This window comes from Gossypium arboreum, chromosome 8, assembly GCF_025698485.1.
Source record: "Gossypium arboreum isolate Shixiya-1 chromosome 8, ASM2569848v2, whole genome shotgun sequence".
Taxonomy (NCBI): domain Eukaryota; kingdom Viridiplantae; phylum Streptophyta; class Magnoliopsida; order Malvales; family Malvaceae; genus Gossypium; species Gossypium arboreum.
In genome coordinates, this window is record NC_069077.1 from 23,703,158 (window position 1) to 23,716,901 (window position 13,744).

A 13,744-nucleotide genomic window follows, 5' to 3' on the forward strand; every position below is an offset into this window, starting at 1 on the left:
AAATTGTACTTGGTGCCGGCCATTACATGGCTAGCACCCAAATTTGTTTTTTTTTTTTTTAAATTTAACTGGTGCCAGCCATAAGTGTTTCAAAAAAAAAAAGCACTGGTGACATGAAAAAAGTACTTGCTACCGACCATTACATGACCAGCACCCAAATTTTTTTTTTTAAACTTAACTGGTGCCAACCATCAGTGTACTAAAGTAAAAAAATTTGCATTAGGACACCAAAAAAATACTTGGTGCCGACCATCTACTGGCTAGCACCAAAATATTTTTTTAAATACTGGTATTTTATATACCAATATGATACGATTTAAAAAAAAATAAACCCTGATGCCGACCATTGGATTCCCAAACTCAAAAAAATTAATTTTTTAAAGCCTGACACAATCATCAGGCAATCATGGGCCAAAAAACTATGTAGTGCCGGTTATTGGGTTCCCAATACCCAAAAATACTGTTCATTCAAGTCATTTTGGTGACTGTTTTTGAACCTAGTTCATTTTTGTAAATATAAAAAAAAATTGGTTAGATTGGTAAAATAGTCGATAGGATGCAATTGGCATGCCAACAGGGTTAGATGCACACTTGTACGGGATTTCCACTACAGTGCCTACTGATTCACACTTCGGTGCCTATTGTTTAAGCACTTAGGTACCTACCGGTATGGTGTAATTACCCACGTATCCATATTTATTTATCTAGTTCATCGAGCTAACTATTTAAAAGGAAATGTACTGATTGATTTTATGTGATAAATGGAAATGGATGTGATTATACGAATATTATTGTGTTATTTTGCTAGATTGAGTAAATGAAGTATATGTTCGACGATTATAATGAAATGATATTGAATTGAATTGTGCTGAACAAATTGATAGTTATACTATTGTTTACGAAATGTTCACCTCGTGAATGTAAAATGTTCTGATAGGAATTTAGTTAACTTAGTTTTTTGGTTTATTTAATTATGAAATGAGGTAAGTTTATTGATTTAATACCTATGAACTTACTAAGCATTCGTAATGTTTACTCCGTCTCTTCTTTTTTTTTTGTTTTTGTAATTGACATTTTATTAAACTCAGCGAATCAAATCATTCTAGAGCTTACACTACCTAGCTTTAGTCTTGGAAGATTTTTTTAATTGTTCGAAACTCGATTTTGTGGCATGTATATAGACTTGATATTTATAAGTGTCATTTTGGATGTTAATGGTTATGATGTGCACTTAATACTTGTGCTTGATGACTATATGATATGGGGGGTATAAGTTTTGTTAAGTGTTTATAGTCTTTTGAATGGTGATGTTTGAATCTAGCCTGTGTTAGTATCTTGAATGTTTCATGCTTTTAAATTTAAGGTACATAAGTATGCATAAAGGCCAATGTTAGCTATGATTGTTTGAGTTAAGGTGACATGAAAGTCATAAAGGAATTGGTATATTAACATGTTGGCAATTAGAATGTTTTGCTTGAATGGAGTGGCAGACTTGTAAAGTTTTATGTAATCTTTGTGTTTGAGGTGTCAATTATGGCATATTGTTTGAATGGATATTTGGACATGTTTTTGGAATGTTTTTGTGAAGGTTTGAATGACCTTATATGTATCATTTGAGCCTTTGGTTTGTCTTGACATGAAATAGGCACATAATGGTATATTTTGTACCACATAGCCTGTTCACACGACTGTGTGTCACACACGAGCTAGTGACATAGCCATATGTCCACTGGATATTAGGAAGCATTGGACCTACACAGTTCTCGATTGCCACACGGGCTAGCTACACGCCCATGTGAGTATTGTAGTTTTGGTCATCTAGTTTTCACACGGTTTTCATTTGTTACACACGGCTTCAGAGAGTTACATACGCCCATGTGACTTTTGATAAAATCTTGCAATTTGATCCACATGGCTTCAAAGAGTTACACGGCCTGGACACGAGGCCGTGTGACTCCTATTTTGCATAATTACCTTTATTTATTGAAAATGTTACAATTTGATCCATGTTTGTTTCCGGGTCAATTTTAGAGCTTTCGTAAGCTTGACTTAGACTCAATTTTGTCTGTTGTACATGATATATGTAACTATTGCATGTTATTTGATATTCTTAAATTTAGTTTTGCATGTAATTGTTTCGTTAATTGTTGTAGCATCTTATAGCTCAAGTTCGACGACCGGACCGAGTGAGGGATGTTACACTACTGTAATCTGTTAAGGCAACTGATAGATTTAGTTGGGGTTATACGATATTGGCGTATCTATACAGGATTATTTTGTTGGATCTGGTGCCCTAAGTGTAGTATTTTTGTCTACGTACACTTGTAATTTTTTTGAATAAATTGGTTAATAAAATTATTCATAAAACACACTAATACCTTCGTATATTGTTCTCACATGGTTTTTGCATGTAAAGCAAAACAAAAGCAAATATTAGCTCATTGGTTGTCTAATGTTTAGCTAATACTAAACGGTATTATGTGGTCAGATCATAATACGGAAAAACAACTTATATTAGTAGACAAACCTAAAAATATTTTTAGCCTAATCGGAAATAAGCAAACTGATTGAAAGACTAATATGTTGTCTATAAACTTATATTAGTAGACAAATTGAAAGCTAGTGCATTGGGTCTACGACTTCTGTAGTATGTAGCGTCATTCACAATAGTGGAATTCATAGCCCGAGATATGGGTAAATGATATCCTCTCATTGGCATTACATGATAGATGAAAAGTAAACATGGTCGTGGGTCGTTCGTCTTTGTGATGAATGACTTGATTATTATTTGATAGTAATTGACTTTTTCATGAAGGAAGATGCCGTAAGATAAAATAGAAACATATTGGAAGAGCAAATTTATCCCAAAGAGATTAAGAATATCCTATAAGGGTGACACACTTATGACAAGATTATTGGACGAGTACTGATCGAGTTGCTTTCGTGATAGTATGTTATTAGGGAGAGCTCAATCACGAAATTATAGTGGAATGACTTCGTGAAGTTTATAATTAATAAACGAAACGTTGGAACTTAATTATAAATCATTTGAGCCCTAATTACATATGTCCAATTGGTCTCTTCGCTAGCTCATTAAAATCAGAAATGAATTGCTTGTTGAATCAAATGAACATAAATGGATAAAAATGGTAAAGTTAGAGAAATGGGAAATATTCGAAAATGAATGTGGTTTTCTCACTAAATGAAAATTACCTGAAAATTTAATTTATGATTTTTTGAATTATTAATTAATTAATTGAAGTTCTAAAATGGAATTAAATTAATTAATCATAGTGAATCCGTTCAATACGAAATATTAAATATATCTTCTCATAGATTATTTTACAATTGTTGTCATGATTTTAACGGAATTAGAATCGGATTGAGAAAATTATTTAATTAAGAAATTTATTTATTTAAATTAACTTATAATTTTTATTTTGGAAAATAGAAAAATTGAATTGGATTGAATTACAAAGTTCCAGGTTAAAAATTCAGGAAGTACTTATAATTGGACCCAAAACAGGAGAGGCCCGAATCCTTATCATAATACATATGAGGGGATGCACACCCAATTAGCCTCTCTCTCTATCTCTCTTAATTAGATTAGGATTTTGTTTTTCTATTTTTTGGAATAACAATTCTACATGTTTCTATCAAAGAGAGACTTTTGCTTTCCCACTGAAACTAAAGTAAATAATTTTTTGTTCTGTGTTTGATTCGAATTAGTTCGAGTCCACACTCGAAGTAGTTCGTGGTACAAGAATAACGGAGAAGGTCATTCGGTTGAAAGCCGAGAACGATAAGGATCTGTCTAGCTGAAAACGTAAGTGCGATTTTGGGAAAGAATTATTGATATAAATATCACAAACCAACTCGATTTTTAAAATTTTAATTTTCTGCTGTACAAAAGAACCATTTTCAAACCTGATTTTTTCAAATAGATTTATGGGGTGACGTAAGAACTAGTCAATAAAATAAACGATCGTTGGTTGCTTTTGCAAAAATGAGTACAAATTTGAATATTGTAGTTAAATTCCATCTATTCGCAACCATAAAAGTTCCCTTTCAGTATAAGGTAAAAGTATAATTGTGTATAATATCCTAAAATGTATTCAACTACCAATATTTATAACCCTATTACATTGAATATTTGAATAGATCTAGGGGTCACTTGGATCATCCGTGTTATAGAACAGACCTAATTTGGTTGCGACAAGAAATCATTCGATGAGCCGAATGAAGAGATATGTTGTTGTGTTTATATTCAATGTTATTCATTATTCATATTAATGAATATTAATGGATGACATATTTGAAAAACACGATGTTTTCCAGCATACCAAAAATAACTTTCGAGCAGTATATGTTATTTAGGGCGCGAATGTCCATTATTTGTTTCCACATCGAGGAGTAATATCACCTTGATGGGGTGAAACGATAGCCTGGGTTCATCTAAAACATTTTGGTGAACCCACAAAACAGACATTAGCTTTGTAAAGCTCAATATACACTAAGAACGGGGTGAATTATCGTTTTAAAAATTTAAAGCAAAGATGGAAAAAAAAACTCAATAACTTATAGTGGTTTGACTCCAATTACCTACCTTCACTACCTTAGTTTACCACAACTAAGGATTTATCTAATTCACTAATTTGAACCTTTCAAGGACAAGGTCTAACCTTTACAATCTCTACATTTTCAAAATGCATGATAGTGTCACTTCCCTTTAAGGTTTTCTACCCAAAACCTAAAGTTAATCCTCAGAAAAATGAGAAATAAATTTGAGAATGGATTATCACCTCTAGAAGGTAGATATACAATAATTAAACACTCACATAATACAAGACAACACTTGAAAGAATGAATCAAAACTAACCCCGCAAGTGTGTACAAGTGAAAATAAGAATAATAATGAAAAATTATTGGAATTTAGCTCTTGATCTTTGTAAACTTGTTTCTTTGTTCATATGAGTGTCCTTGAATGACATTTATACACTTTCATTGAATTATATATGTTTGGATTCGTTGGAGGTGGTTTCTTGCCGTTGAGAACATTTATTTCGCACATTTAATGCAACCTCCAGCAATATGTCTTAAGACATAAAACCCTTGTCATGAGATAGGAAAAACAAAAATTTGATTGTTGGAACCTATGGTCTTTAGACAAATTTCCATATGTTTAAAGAAAATGCTCGATTGTCTCGAGACAAGGCTCTCTTGAAGTAAACCTTAGCTTAGATGTTTTGTTATCTCAAGACAAATAAGCTTGTCTCAAGATAGGGCTTCCTTATAACTTACGACATTGGTTAGTCTTGAGACAAATGAGCTTTTATCTCAAGACAGAGCACCCCTGAAGTAATTTTAGCTTCAATGTTGGTCTATCTTGAGGAAATTTGAAAATTATTACTTACAAACATTTGAAAGGACTTAGGACAAAATTTTTGAGCACCCTTAAGTCCTAAGTCATTTAGAAACTTTATTTTTTTTAGTTTGTAACACTTGAAAATATATTTGGATGTGATTGAAATAATTTTATACAAAATTTGATTAAGGAAATTTATAATAAAATTTGTTATATCAAAACATTTGAAAATCAAAATTAACAATCTCTTCCTTTTTATGTGAAGATTTTTGATAAAAAATTTAAATTTCATAATAGTTAAACGTAATTTAATTAATACATACTCCTCGCCCAATAAAAAAAATAAAACTAGTATTTACAAAATATCAATGCTTTTAAACATTTGTTATCAAACAGGTTTAAAAAAATAAAAATAAACGGCAGAAATTGTTAATTTTCAATAAATTAAACTTTTTCAATGATCACCAAGGCCCATCAAAGAGCTATACCATACATTTATTGAATTGCAAGCACCATCAAACTTAGTTTATAAGCATGATTAAAAAATTCAACACTCATTCAGACAATTGTATTTTGACACAAAGTCCGTACTCAGATATTGATAGACTTAGTTACAAGTTACAATCACACTGAAAAACTAAAAAGCCAACCTAATTTGACTTTGTAACCACTCTGTTTTTCTTTTTACTGTATAAACTCTAAGAGAATAGTTAGGAAGGAATAAACCAATATGGTGGACAGGGGAGCTTTAAGACATAAAAAACCCAGCCCTGACCTCTTCAAAAGAGTATTCAATTTGTTGAACCTGTTCCAGTATCTTTTCAAACTTATAAGTACCCAAGGTTGCTGGAGTAGCTGGTGTTATTGCCATAAGCATAGGAGCTGATATGGTTGAAGGAGTTGTCGGCACTGGAATTGGCATTGCTTTAGGGGTTCTGTTTTGATCTTCACCATTCACAGTTGGCTTGGAAGCTTTGGCCATTGGTGTCTTACAACCAGGACTTAACCTTTGTCCCTTCTGCACTTTTTCCTGCTCTACTATGGGATTCACAACGTTAGAAACTGAAGAAAGAGGTTTTCTAACTGCTGGTGACTCCATCTCACGCATCTTTGCTGCACTTAGGGGTTGCTTTTTTACTACATGACCGGAGACCTCCGAGCTTCTCCTACCTACAACATCTATATCAAAACCCACCATTTTACCAACGCTAAATGTTATAAAATTCGATGGCTGATAATTGAAATATACCTGAGTGACTTGTAAAGCCGCTGGACCGGTGGTGATTTGCGAAGCTGTTTTCATTCAAAGAGTCTGCTTTCTTATTGGGATGGAAACGGCTAGTAGGTTTCTCAGGCTTTATTTGCTGAAGCATTGCTCCACCAAAGGACAGTTTCCTATTACTGGCGGCGGTTGTTGGAGTTCTACTAGCCTTTTTTGCGGTCATGGTTGGGCTGGGTTTTGAACCATAAAGTGCTTCTTGCTCTGCTATCAGCTGGCCGTGAAGTTTCTTCTGGTTCTTTAAACAGTAAGCACAAATAATTCAAGTACAGGTTAAGATGAGAAACTTGTTTGAAACAAAGGCCTAAAAAGAATCAATCAAATGGGAGTGTACATACTCGCTGCCTCTGCCTCTGTGTTTCTTTTTCTTGCCTTAGGCTGCTGTAGTCCTCGAGCATAGTAAGAAGTCGTCCCTAAAAGCAATTAAAAACATCATCATACAATATAAAGAAAAACATTTTACTAGAAATCAAGGACATGGCAATTGGTAGAGCTCAACTTTAAGACCAAATCAAATTTTCGTAGTGTTTTCCCGAAACTTAATAGAAATTAGGAAAATGCTTACTCCATCATACAAGAACTCAGCCCCTCTTTCTTTCTCCCAAGCTTTAGTTTTTAAAGCCAAAGCCTCCACCAGAGCTAACCAAAAGAAAAGAAAATATAAAAAAACTGATCAGCTAGACACCTGGTTACTGCATTACACTAATGACATAGTAAAATAGTTTGATGGAGAAATTTACCAGGAATTTTGTTAACTACAGTTCGAGCTTTCTCTGCCCGTTTCAGAATGAGGTGCGCTCCTCTTCCAGCATTATAACGGTTGTCATCCTAAAGTTTGCACAATCTGTAAGTCCTTGAAATCGTTGTGGGAAACAAGAACGGACATTATTCATAAAAAACAGGATGATTCCAACCCTATTGTACTCTTCCAACCAGCTCTCTTCTTCGCATGCAGCCAACCACTTTTCCACCTTCTCAAGTATTTCTTTGCGGCTAACAGCTTCCTCTCTAACCTTAGAAATCTGAAGGTCAATTTGTTCCAACAGGTACAGAGGATCAATGGCACCTGCAAAACATTTTCAGTAGGATTACAAATAAAGTAATGGTGAATCATGGTTCTTCTAGGCAAAGTTTGTTTTAGTTTAGTTAACCTCAAAAATAGGAAAACTTGAACCTGCTGCTGAAAGCTCACAGGGTAACACAAGAAACCTCTTTTTGTTATAGTATAACTAGCAATGAATTGTGCTTTAGATATTTACCAGACTCCATAGCTTCAATTGAATAATCTGTTGAAATAAGTGCCTCCATCACCATGTGAGTCCTTCTGCACATATCCTCTAATTCAACCTTCTTTTTCAGAACAATTTCCTTCATTCTACTCGTTTTGAGTTGCTCCAGCCTAGACACTTCATCCTCAACCTACATGAATTCACAGATACGGATAGTTCTATACAAGTCACTCCCCATATAAACTCGCGAGACTAAAATATGTTCTTACCTTTTCTATAGAGTCGACAGAGAGTAAATCGGGCTCAGTAAATTCAGGTTCAGAAGCTGTAATTTTGCAGGTAACGTTCAGAAACATTTGTTGTTCCTCCACTGGCATATCCATCAAATGCCAAAACTCCAACAAAGCAGATGCAAGATCTTGAATCTGGTAGAAGCACAGATAAAAGGGTCAGAAGTATCAAACACAAACAAATATTCTAGATGCTAAAACATAAAAGTGAAAAGAATCATTATATTTATAATAGTACTTACCTTCTGCATTCTCTTCAACTTTAGCTCCTGCAGGCTTTGAATTTGAGCAGCCAACCTTGCAATTGTACTGTTACTTACATCTTTTGCACCATTCAAATCATCCAAGGCAGGGTGGACTCTACAAATTGTTTGTTTGAAATTCATACCAAGAACTGTGCAAAGTGAGTTTATAGTATCTAGGTGGCCCTGCACCTGATTCAAACGATTGATCTACAAATGATTTTAAAGTTATATCAGTAATTGCCATCATTTTTATGGTACTGCACAAAAGATCAGCAGAATCCTAAGTTGCATGAGATATCAATCAATATGGATACACAGATACCATGCTCTCAATTATCAAGACACAAGTTGCGAGTGTCATTGTCAAAGGATATAACTGAACATAGGGACTAACCTTCTCATGTTGAAGTTCATGCAGTTCACTATGCAATTCTTCAAGTCTTCTTAGGGACAGATTGGTCTCGTCAACAAACACCTTATTTCCATTTTGTTCTTTAACCCCAAAAATATCAATAGATAGCTTTTGTATTTGCTCTACAACTCCAACAAATTGATTAATTCTTTCCACTTTCTTTCTACGCATATCCTCCAACAGCGGAATAATGGCTTCAAGTTCTTCCTTCAAGTTCCCACCAGGCTTCAAATCACGCTGAATAAATATAACCAATGACATAAAAATACTCACAAAACCCATAACAAACCTAATTTAACAATTACCAATCTATTTATTATATGCTAATAACTTCAATACCTGCACCGAGCTCTCTCCCATAGAAGTAAAGATATCTGAAAGTTCTGCCATGGCAGTGGCAATATCTCGTTGCAATTTAGTTCTGCATTCTTTGGCCTCTTGTATTTTTTTCATATAAACCTTGAGGCATTCTTGTTCAATTTCCAAAAGTGTTGTCTCCCATTGGCCATCAGTCTCCCCAACTTCATCCCATAATCTCTGTGATAACCAAAGCAAAGAAAACTTTCTAAAATATTTCATGTGCAACGAAAAATTATTAGATATGCTTTGGGAGATCTTGAGGAGGACCTGTAGTTCACACAGTAATGACCCGCAAGTTGCTTCCATGCGCGTAAAGTGCTCACTATAATGATTTGACATGACGCCAGCGATATTCTGCAGCAAGAAGCCTTCTTTAGTCTTGCAAAGAAGAATAAAAACGAAGTATGAAGTCAAAATTAAAGAAGAAGAAGAATAATGAAATAATAAATAGAGATAAAAAAATGAAAATCATGATATTATTCATAATCAATTATCAATCGAATGAATATCACACTAATTAAAATTGCCTTACTCTGAAAAAATGCTTTTTTTAAACTTTTTCTTTTCTTTTGCATTCTCGTCGACCAAACAGATGGCATGATAATTAAGTTAAAATTGAATAGAAAAACAAACAAAAAAAATCCGATTCAAAGTAAAAAAAAAAAAAAAAAAAGCATGAAAAGGGAATACAATTAACAGTGAAATTACCGTGAAATTTTTAGAAATTAACTGTCGTGGCTGTGTACCGAAATGGATGATTGATGATCGGAGATCGGAGATCCAATTGCAGACGATCGAAGAAATTAAATTTGACTATTAGATTATATCAGGGAATCAATGGTGTAAAATTAGCTAAAGAGAGAAAATGTAACGCTTGAATTTTGAGCGAGGGATTGTGAGCGGGAAAGAGCCGTTATGAAAATAGATAATAATAATAATTAATAGAAGTAAAATTTAAAGTCTATGCTGACATGTCTTTGAATTAGGCGGGATTCACTTACACGTGGCAAAATTATAAGATATTTTATATATTTGTGTTTAGAGAAAATATTTAGTATTAGTACAAGAAATTCTTAAACTCCACAATTACAGTTAAAAAGGTTGATAAATATTCTATAAAATGTAATAAAAGAAAAATATTTAGTACTGTTAATAAAATTTTTAAATTTTATAAATAAAATTAAGGTATTTACATACGTCTCATAAAATATTTAAAAAAAAATTATAACAATTTTTTAAAACTATTATTTCTTTGCTTTTCGACTGTGGGTATCAATGAAAACCATAATGATGCTTTTTGAATTTCAAAATGTTGCAGCGTGTAAATTGCCAAATTTTGAACATTTGGGAAATTAAACTATCCTCTCAAACGAAAAGGCCGAAACCAAATTGTTGATATAATTATCAAGGATCCCGAAAGACCTTTTCTTTTGGGTCTAAAACGCCTTTCAAAATTGAAACTATTGAGCGGGGTAACTTTAATATGGTACTCGAGGGAAATCTGGTTCATCAACTTTCAAGTTCAAGTACTGTGAACAAAAAAAAAAATAAAACAAATAAAATTTCTGTTCAATCTTATATATGTATAAATCTTAAAAAGAAAAAAAGCAAAATCCAAATAATATACATTCAGCACAAATAATTGAAGAAAATAAATTGCAAGAGACAAGAATTCTTTAATATCATATCAAACGAGTAAATTGAGATTAACCTCTCCAACAACTATCTTCACTCTAACTATGTTAAACTGCATATTAGTTAGATGGATTCCACCTAAGGATAAATGGCATAAAGTAAATATCGATGGTGTTATTAATAAGGTGTTGCGTATGTTTTTATAAGGAGATTAATTTATAACTAGTTTGGAATTTGTATTGTTGGGTTTTCAAAAAATATTGACTACTGCTCTATTATCAATGTCAAGCTGCGGGGTGCTCTAGATGGGCTTCAATTAGCATGAAATTTAGGGATTAAAAAATTGGTGCTTGAGATGGATAATACTTAAGCTATTCATTTGATTTAAAAAAATTTAACTAAACGGCATCACTCTGCGATGCTACGAACTACAAAAGGACCTCTTACAGCTAGATTGATGATCCAAATTAAACATGTGTTTAGGGAGGAAAACAAGGTAGCGGATAAATTGGCATGAATGGCTTCCTCAAGATCGTTAGGCAAGCTAACATACATGTAACCGCTGAATAAAGTTCTTCAATTATTTCATGATAATTACTCGGCTTAGACTCATCTAACCTATTTAGGAGATTTTCCTTCATCTTACAATAAAATATATATATATATGTTTTATTTTTTGCAATTAATGTTTTTTTGGTATTCTCTTGGTTTTTTATCTTCAAGGTTTATGGTTATCTTTCAATAATAATATTTTTTTAATATGTTAAATTTTATTAGAAAAGTAATGTATCTCATCATTTCATTCAATAATAATTGATTTCTTTGCTGTCAATATCTTAAGTAACTGATTATCATCCCTTTTTTAAACTTCATCAAGGCTTTTAAAATAAAAACTTCATTCGTCAAGAAATCATTAGGTTGAAGTTCCACAAAGGATGTTATGAACCAGTTCATAGGACAAGAACTGTCCTTAGTATTCTTTAGCGAACCAATTGACAGCCCTGATAGCCCACCTTTTACAGAAGAAAAGCTAACATTCCTAAATGCAGAGACATTGCTGAGAACATTATCTATAACAACAACCAAGGCCATTGCCTATTCAACCCATTAACCATTTCAATTCCCAAGTTGCAATCAGATTCAATAATGATGTAAGACCAGTTTCTTTCGACAGCAAGGGAGGAGCCAAGGCTGCAAGCAAGCGGGATGATGCCCGCACATGTGCGTTGGCTACCTAAACAACATTTACCATTTACGGTCTCTGGCAATGGCGGCAATCCTGAATGGACAATAGCAGAACAAAGAGGCCCTCCACACCTGTGTTGCTTGGACTCTATATATAAATAAATAAATATATATATATATATATATATATATCGCGTGTCTAAATATTTAATTCGTTAATTGAGCACAACGCAAAAAGATCCAATAGAACATGGGTGCAAGGATTCGTTTTGTATGTACTTAAATGTAACATAAATTATTGGATTGATTATATATGTGATGATAAATACATTGTTGAGAGGTAATTTTTTTTTAGAGAAGTCGGTTAAACCCTCAACAATCAAAAGGTATTGTCCCTCAATGGGAGGGTTTTGTCTCCCAATTTTACTGAGTGTGAGCATTTCGTAAGAGATTTAGTTCAAAGCCGAAACGTCTCAATTGATGGAGATAAGACTTGCAAGATTCAAAGAAGATGTGTTAATATAGTGCGTAACAATAATTATGAAAATCACTTGCATGCAGAGGATTCAAACCACCAATCTAAGGTATATTACCAGATGTAAGTATGTTGCCTATATGCCTTAGATCTTACGAAAATTAGGTTTTTTTTCAGACATGTTGGCTCTTGATAAAGTATAGGAAATAAAATCCCACATCGGAGGATAATATCTTTTTATTATTGAGGGCTCAATTGATAATCCAATACATGATACTTCGAATACTTCTTGTGAAAGAGTTGACTACCCTCAACATATATTATAATAAATGTAAATGCATGATGAAATTTATTTTTAAAATTAAAAATAAAGAATAAAGTCAAAGTGAAAAACGTAAGCGAGGTTTCAATTGTCATAATGCAGGTATTTAAGCCTTTGAAGAATCTAGTCTATGAGTAAATGCAGGTTTGGTTCATTTTCAACTTGGTTTGTGTATAATCCTAAATCCTTGAAAGCTGAGATCCAGCATTCATGCCAAACTGCATGTTATAAGTTACGCGCACAGAGTGTTGATATTTGTGAGTTTTTATTAAGCGATGCAAGGCTGTATCGGGTTTTGTTAAAGTATGATGTAATGTTTGAAGAAGTTTATAAGGCAGAATGACGTCAATGTTTACGTGAATTGCGAGTAGTAATTAATCACATCAATTTCCCAAACTTTGCACGGAAGGCATTAGACCCAAACACCAATTAGCTGTTTCCCACATGAAAACCCACTGACAGGGAAGGGAATCTCAAAAAAATAAAAGGACCCAAGCTCCAAATATGCACCAGCCGGGAATCGAACCCGGGTCTGTACCGTGGCAGGGTACTATTCTACCACTAGACCACTGGTGCTTACTTGAAACGTGAGACCAAATACTTGCACTTGATTTCTAAGATGTACAAAATATAATCCCTAGAAAACAACAAATTTCCCTTTGCATCAGAAAGCAACTCTGCCAAAAAAAGAGGAAGACAGGGCCGGAAGCAACCAAAATGTTATAATCTGTCCCATAAACTGAATACCATAGCCATAGGGTACAAAATAGACTCCATAATAATCTTCAAATCCATAGTCGGGCTCAGCCACCACAGCTTTTGTTTCCATGGCGCTTTCCTTTTCCAGTCCCTTTTTTTTTTTTTTCAAGTTGCTGTCTCTGTAACCCTATTTTAGAATCCTTCTTTATTTGCACTCTTTAACACATCTAGCTGTGAAACGATGATGA

The 13,744-nt window shown here is 33.5% G+C and overlaps 1 protein-coding gene and 1 non-coding gene across 8 annotated transcripts; both read right to left on the minus strand.

Annotated features, from left to right (window-relative positions):
* Positions 1-5,815: 5,815 nt before the first annotated feature.
* Positions 5,816-10,101, minus strand: LOC108468194 (65-kDa microtubule-associated protein 4-like). 7 transcript variants are annotated; one of them, XM_017769079.2, is made up of 13 exons: positions 9,889-10,101; positions 9,448-9,534; positions 9,160-9,357; positions 8,803-9,057; positions 8,406-8,615; positions 8,143-8,298; positions 7,904-8,063; positions 7,559-7,710; positions 7,385-7,472; positions 7,210-7,283; positions 6,983-7,057; positions 6,615-6,882; positions 5,816-6,535 (listed from the first exon to the last, which is right to left on the minus strand). In XM_017769079.2, exons 2-13 carry the CDS (start codon positions 9,517-9,519, stop codon positions 6,114-6,116), a joined length of 2,130 nt encoding a protein of 709 aa, XP_017624568.1. In that variant the 5' UTR covers positions 9,520-9,534; positions 9,889-10,101; the 3' UTR covers positions 5,816-6,113. The 7 variants fall into 7 exon arrangements, with proteins under 7 accessions (XP_017624568.1, XP_017624566.1, XP_052887519.1 ...); XM_017769077.2 differs by having other exon boundaries at positions 5,816-6,544; XM_053031559.1 differs by having other exon boundaries at positions 5,816-6,544; positions 9,448-9,551.
* A 3,201-nt stretch (positions 10,102-13,302) lies between these two features.
* Positions 13,303-13,373, minus strand: TRNAG-GCC (transfer RNA glycine (anticodon GCC)). The gene has a single exon. It is a non-coding gene; the product is annotated as a tRNA-Gly (tRNA).
* Positions 13,374-13,744: the final 371 nt, after the last annotated feature.

Bases quoted from the DNA above. Each gene is read 5' to 3' on its own strand.
- LOC108468194 (XM_017769077.2), bottom strand. From the start codon at position 9,519: ATGTCAAATCATTATAGTGAGCACTTTACGCGCATGGAAGCAACTTGC. The intron at 8,616-8,802 runs GTTAGTCCCTAT...AATCATTTGTAG, and splicing joins ATGAACTTCAACATGAGAAG to ATCAATCGTTTGAATCAGGT. The intron at 7,284-7,384 runs GTAAATTTCTCC...TCTTTTGGTTAG, and splicing joins TGTAGTTAACAAAATTCCTG to CTCTGGTGGAGGCTTTGGCT.